Below are 7387 nucleotides of genomic sequence, written 5' to 3' on the forward strand. Positions count from 1 at the left end.
TGTGATTTGCCGTTACTAATAATAAGTGTTTATTGCCGTGTTATCCACATGTTTGAGACAACGATCGTTGAGATAGCAGTTCATAATCACCCTCCTGTCCTTTTGGATTTAGCGTACTGCGAAACCCCATGAGAATTGATTTCTGTGTAAGTCGCGTGCCGTGCTCTGCGACATGCTTTCAAACAGGATTGAGGAGCAGATTTTCTAATATAGTGCCTGACTGGTAATATGTCATGAAGATATGTGGCCGTCCAACATCTGCTGTGCCGCTAACAGAAGCCCTGCATCCTGTAATCTGCTCAAATCCCTTCTCTTCATATCGCAGACGCACATCGCTAGTTAAATATAGCTCTGATGTCTGCTCTATATAAGCACAGAGAAAGTATTGCTGGCTTTAGAGGAATAATACACTTGAAATCTGTTCCTTATGCATTGTTGCACTTGATCAGAGCTTTGTGTTCTTATTCTGCTTTTGGTTTATTTGGGTGAATCTCGTGAAAACTTGTGCAATATACCCCAAAATCAAAAGCATAAATGTTTACAATAAAGTGACACTTTTAAAAAAAAATCAGCACAGTATCAGGCATTATAATAAATAACACCATGATGAATACTTTGCCATTTAAATAATTTTTAAGCAATTAATCTCAGATTTTTAATATGATATAGCTTTTCTCCTTTCAAAATTCATTTAGCATTCAATTTTAGCTTTTAAGACCAGGATTTGTTTTAAAATACTTATTTTAAAATGTTTGATTATTCTTTTTTTTATTATTAAATCAGAACAATATCAGGCAATATATAAACACTGCCATGATTAATACTTTGCAATATTTGTTTTGTTTGTTTGTCTTTTTATATTTTTTGAGCATTGATTTTTTTTCATCTTTTCTCTATTCAAAATGTATTATGAGTTTAGTTTCAGCTTAAAAATACTTGATTTTTAATAGTTTTTTCCCCAACACAGCAGTAAATAATGCCACAATTAATACTTTGTATTTTAAGTAATTTAAGTATTTTATTTTATATTTAATTGTTATTATTTTTTTCTTTTCTACGTTTGATATTATATATGATATTGTATTTATAGAATACATTCTCTTTCTTTTGATTTTGGGATGAATCTGGTTTTCCAAAACTGTATTCGGTTTACAGATATGTTTGTGTTTTATAATGCATAGTCAAACAAGACAATGAAACGGCATATTTAAATTAGGCAGTGCTAATTTACATATGCTACATCACATAACATGCATGGACTACTGTACATCCCCGTAAATAAACACAAGCATAACAGCAACACTGTGTTAATTAGGAAAGGGTAATTATGTCTCATTACAATTAAAATGATGGCCCACTCGGTGGCCTGCTGTGGTGCTGAGAAGCATCTCTTATGAAAATTAAAACATTTCTAATGAAATAATGAAGCACAGAAATGAGCTCGGAATCAGTCGCCTCCAACATGAGAGCTTTTTTAATTACTAGATAATTTTACTTATATGAACTTAAATGGAACTAATTATGTACACATTTTCCAATAATATTTCCATGTTATTGAAGCTCAATAAGGCCATGATCAAAATGATATTGCAGCCCAATATTGAATCCATTTTTCAGTTTTTATGTCATTATGTCAGTTCCAAACGGTGAGCTCTTATCACAAAAGTCTTATTTGTCTTCGTTAAGAATGGTGTTCTTTAATGTTTCTTGTTTTAATATATATTTTGATATATTTACTGTTAAGAAAAAAACTGCACAAGTTATGAATAAGTTTTAAGTTGAAAGTCTATCTATCTATCTATCTATCTGTCTGTCTATCTGTCTATCTGTCTATCTGTCTGTCTGTCTGTCTGTCTGGCTATCTATCTAGCTATCTATCTAGCTATCTATCTAGGTTGTTTGTGTTTATAATGTCTGTTTGTTTTTCCCTGCATTAGATTATAATTATAGCATAATTGTAAAACAAGACAAAGAAACGTGTTACAAATGTGATTTTTTCAGTGTTTATTTATTCTATCTATCTATCTATCTATCTATCTATCTATCTATCTATCTATCTGTCTGTCTGTCTATCTATCTATCTATCTATCTATCTATCTATCTATCTATCTATCTATCTATCTATCTGTCTGTCTGTCTATCTATCTATCTATCTATCTATCTATCTATCTATCTATCTATCTATCTATCTATCTATCTATCTATCTATCTATCTATCTAGGTTGTTTGTGTTTATAATGTCTGTTTGTTTTTCCCTCCATTAGATTATAATTATAGCATAATTGTAAAACAAGACAAAGAAACGTGTTACAAATGTGATTTTTTTCAGTGTTTATTTATTTTGTTTGTTTGTTTTTCTTCCTACATTAGATAATATGTAGTATATTTATGAAGTTTCTTTCTTTCTTTTTAATTTTGATTTCTACTGTTAAACTAAACAAACTTGTTAGGAACATTTGTTTTTCACTGTTTATTTTGCTGTTGTTGTTGTTTTCTATATCATGTATAATAGTATCATTATAAAAAATAACTTCTCTATTCTTTCTTTTAATTTTGACAAGACACACCACTTGTCAGCAATAGCATTTTTCAGTGTTTTTATTTATACATTTTTTTTCTTCCTATAGTATTATCATATAAAATCTAGTATTGTTTTCAGTGTTTTATAATGAGTGTAATTACAGTAAGTTTATGCATTTGTCAGATGCTTTTAATCTGAAGTTATTTACAGTGTTGTGAATTCAGACTGTAAGTGTTTGTTTCCTTGAAACTGAACCCGTGCTCGCGTCACTCCGGTCGACTCACACAAACTAATGTGATATTTTGACTTTTACGAACGTTTAGTTCTGCTAATAACTTCCAGTCCAGTTGCTATGGCACTGATGATGGTTGTATCTGCCTCTCCTCAGATAACCAGTCCATGGCGTCTCAGACGGCGGTGAGCATCCGCATCCTGGACGTGAACGACAACCCTCCCGAACTCGCCACTCCTTACGAGGCTTCGATCTGCGAGGACGCCAAACCTGGCCAGGTGAGATAAAGCCTGAGAACTCACATCAAACTAATCAGAACTCACGCTCACCAGACACGCCTCGATACGATCGCATCTGCGTCTGAAAGCAGATCCGTTGTTCAGCACACAAATCATCACTACTGCCGATTTGATAGGATATCTGCGGTCAGGAGACACTGACTTGGTCGTGTTGATAAAGCTGTCAGCCGCAATGCGGATCTGCGAGGAAAACGTTGTCATTTCCATGAAAAGCATATGTGATCTGACATCAGCCGGCTCCTCTCAGACAGCTGCGCTCGCTGCTAATATCTATCAATATATATATCGCGGGAACATCAGGTGTGCGGCGTGATGAAGTGGTCAGATTCTAATTGCATTGTGGGACTGCCGCACTCAGCATGGTCTCCCTGATTCGCTTTGACGGCAGTTTACAACGCCTAACAAGATTTGTTTTTCCTAAGCTCAATATCTCGTCTGATCCCATTGGGCTAATGTAGTTTGGCTCTACTCACCAGTCTCTCCTTCCCGTTTGGCCTCGTCCTAAAAAGCGACCGGTCTGAGAGATACAGCGCCGTGACCTCGCATGACCTCCGAACCCGGACCGAAGCGCTGGAGTCCGGCAGAACAATCAGTGTGTCAGATTTAGGACCGAGCCAATCGCTTTCCTGTTTTTGTCAGAATAGTTTCATTATTGCTTTGCTCCTGCTTTGGACCTTTTTCAATTGGAAAGAATGATCCGTCTGACATTTCGTCCCAAAGGCAATTTATAAACTCTAGTCGCGAAAAAACGGCAGCAGTGAAGCAAACTCACCTGCAGCGCTTTTGTAGCGACTTGTTGCAGATCGTCGCTTGTTTACTCGTGGAATGGAAGAATACATGTTCAGCCCAAAAATGAGACTTCTTTCATCTTTTATTTACCCTCATGCTGTTTCAGACCCACCTGACCAACGGTCTTCTGTGGTCTATGCACAAAAAGTGCATTTTTGAGGAGATAAAAATCTCAAGCTCTGCTCCAAACCGAGTGAACTGGCATGGCACACAAAAAAACTTGCCAATATTTGGAAAAAAAATAAAAAAATAAATAAATGCATAGATGGTTTGGTTATTTATATAGCACTACTAAAAACAACCGAGGTTGGGCCCAAGTGCTTTATATAGTATCAGTACAAAAGCAGCAAACAGACAATAATAAAAGATACACATATTAACAAATCAAACATCATAGACACCACATTTACCCCATACAAGTTTGGCTGTTGTAGGCTGCCAGAACTAAGTGAGCTTTCAGCAGGTTCCTGAATACTGATAAGGACATAGCAGATCTAATAGATAAAGGCAACCTATTCCATAACCTCGGTCCCAAAACTGCAAAAGCACGATCGCCTTTTGGAAGGCGGTTTGTCCTTGGAATTGTAAGTAGTTTTTGGTTTTCTGACAGCTGTGCTCTAAGGGGATTATAAGGGATCAACAGATTAGTAAATTACATGGGGGCCTTATTATTTAAAGCTTTATATACAAACATTAAAATCTTATATTTGATTCTAAAATGAATGGGGAGCCACCGCAAATTAGCTAAAACTGGAGTAATGGACTCAGATTTCTTGACCCTCTTTAAGAGCCTCGCCACCGCATTTTGCACAGATTGCAGGCGTGCCAGAGATGCGGCGGAGATGCCACCATATAAAGGTTTACAAAAATCAAGATGTGATAAAACAAAAGTATGAATGACTCTTTCAAGGTCTACATTTGATAAGAAAGGTTTAGTTTTTGCTAAAAGACGCAGATTATAAAAGCAGGCCCACACCACCGAATTGATTAATTAATTAAATGTATCATTGATTATGAAACCTAAATTTCGTACCGACGTTTTACAGTACCGTGCCAACCCGCTCGAATCTAAAAGGACCTTGTCAAAGTCATTAGACTGGCCAAATACAATGATCTCTGTTTTGTCCCCGTTCAGCATTTTAAAAAAAGTTTGCCATCCAGTTTTTAACATTGTTTAGGCAAGCAAAAGATTTAGTTGGGTGCCTTAGTGGTAAATACAGTTGAGTGTCATCGGCGAAACAATGGAATGATACTCCATACTTTCTAAAAATGCTACCCAGCGGGAGCAAATACAAAGAAAAAAGAGTGGGAGATAAAATAGACCCTTGTGGCACACCCCACAAAAGGCGTTTTTTGGTGGAAGTCAAATTTCCATAATTGACTGAAAAATATCTATCACTGACAAAGGATTTAAACTGTTTCAAGTCTGTGTCTTTTAAACCTACTGTGTGTTCCAGACGAGAGATAAGGATATTATGGTCAATCATGTCAAATGCTGCGCTGAGATCCAGCAGCACTAAAATCACAGCATCTCCTTTATCTAGAGTGAGAAAAATATCCTTTAACACTTTCAGCTGTGCCGACTCTGTGCTATGGGCTGCTTTAAACCCAGATTGAAACTTTTCTACTATAGAGTTTGCATTTAAAGAAATAAGTGTTTTTTGCATCACTTGCAGCTTTCTGAAACTTGAATAACGAATCTCTGAAGGATTCATGTGAACTTAGAGCCTGCTCTTTTTCCATCTTCTCTCTGCCTGCCTACATTGTCTTCTGAGGAAGCGAGTCAATTCATTTAATCAGGGATTCATTTTGGATTTATGTTTTCTAGGTCTTAGCAGAGCAATACATTCCCTAATATCGACACATGTTGAATTTAACAGAGACCAGTGTTTATCAACACCTAAAAGCGGCAGAGAAGATTCCAGCCTTAAGAGATTGCACTTGGTTTTGAATAGCGCAGTAAACTCAGCGTTTGAAGTAGCATGTAATCGCCTTGACCAACCCAAGGAGTCTTCTAAAAATACAGGTTGGATGGTAGTAGAAGCATTAAATGTGATAGGCATATGATCAGAAAAATTTGACCCACAAACCTTTACATCTTCGATTTGAAAGTTATGAGTTAGAACCAGGTCTAACATATGGCCTTGATTGTGAGTATTCACCCATTGCACCCGGTCGAAAGATTCAATCAGATTTACGAAATCACTTGCAAGTGTGTCCTTACCACAGCAAATATGCACATTAAAATCACCCAAAAGCAAAAAGCGATCATACTTCGTCGACATTTCGCTCAAAAAATGGTTTCGGTGGCCGATAGACAAAGCCAACCCCATAGGAAAAAAGTATTGCTCAGTGGTTGCTTTTCTTAAGCTCAGGAGACTTGGATGAGATTCTCATATATCTCATCAGAAACGTGTGAGAAACATGGGAGATCTTTTTATTGCCTTGCTGTAATCTCTTGCAAGACTCCATTATAAAGATGTTTTACTGCTCAGAGGTTGCTGTTGCTTTTTTATTGCAATGGGGTTTTTCACCTTTAATGGTCAGGACAGTAGGAGTAGAGACAGGAAACAATTGGACAGGTGAGAACTGAACAGGAGCAGGAAAGTACCTTTGGGATTTGAACCCATGTTGTCCGAGGAGCATGTTGTGCTTCACGTCAATGTGCTGTCCACAAGGCTATGGCTCTGACAGAGCTTACTGTACGCTCAGGATACTAAATGGTGATTCTCTTATGTCTCATTGAGTTATAAGCTTTGTCATAAGATGTCTTCAGTTTTATTTTAGGAGAAACGTTAAACTTTTACTAATATTGTAAATACTAAAACTGTCATTTAAATAGTTATTTATTAATATAATTTAAATAGTGGTTTAAATAGCATTAAACATTTCAGAATATCTAGGGTTACTAGTTTAAATGTTTAAATTTATCTTCAATGTCCAGCATTGTATATACACCACATTTTCCAAACACACTAGAAAGGACTTACAAGTGCAAGATGTTTAGTATAAAAGCAATACTTTTTTTTAACAAATGTAACAGTAGTGTACCAGTGTTTTTTGTTGTTGTTGCTTGGCTTAGTATTAAAATGTTGTCTTGCACAGCCCATTTTTGCATGTATGTAATATCACTGTGCAATGAAACACTATCTACATAAAACAACTTCAAATATGACAATGCATGTTTTGTCTTTGATTGAAATGGTGTAGATAAACGACATTGAAGCTAACCAGAGGGAAGCCATTTTAAATATTTCTCCTAGACAGAAATGAGGTTACCGTGAATGGAAACTTTTGCTTGAATCTCCTGGTTCTCAAACTTGTCTCCTGAGACAAAAACTCTAAGACTCTCACAGTGGTCTTCTTTAAAGCTTTAGAAGAGATCTCAACAACATCACACACTGTGCTCAGACATTTCTCCTACACTAAGAGAGCTCTCACATTTGTCTTCTCTAAATTTCAGAAGTGATCTCAATAACTTTACAAAGTGTGCACCAAGTCAAATGCCTCAATATGAGCTCAAACATTTCTTCATAATATGTATTA

At 36.2% G+C, this 7387-nt stretch overlaps 1 protein-coding gene across 1 annotated transcript in view; it reads left to right on the forward strand.

The window, feature by feature from the left end:
• LOC107553911 (cadherin-22) overlaps nucleotides 1-7387 on the forward strand; it is a 198796-nt gene that overhangs the window by 144851 nt on the left and 46558 nt on the right. The window contains exon 9 of the mRNA XM_016236261.1: nucleotides 2910-3031. Within this exon, the coding sequence (XP_016091747.1) occupies nucleotides 2910-3031 (122 nt within the window). The remainder of the gene's footprint in view (nucleotides 1-2909; nucleotides 3032-7387) is intronic.

This window comes from Sinocyclocheilus grahami, unplaced genomic scaffold (genome assembly GCF_001515645.1).
Source record: "Sinocyclocheilus grahami isolate Dianchi unplaced genomic scaffold, SAMN03320097.WGS_v1.1 scaffold485.1, whole genome shotgun sequence".
Taxonomy (NCBI): domain Eukaryota; kingdom Metazoa; phylum Chordata; class Actinopteri; order Cypriniformes; family Cyprinidae; genus Sinocyclocheilus; species Sinocyclocheilus grahami.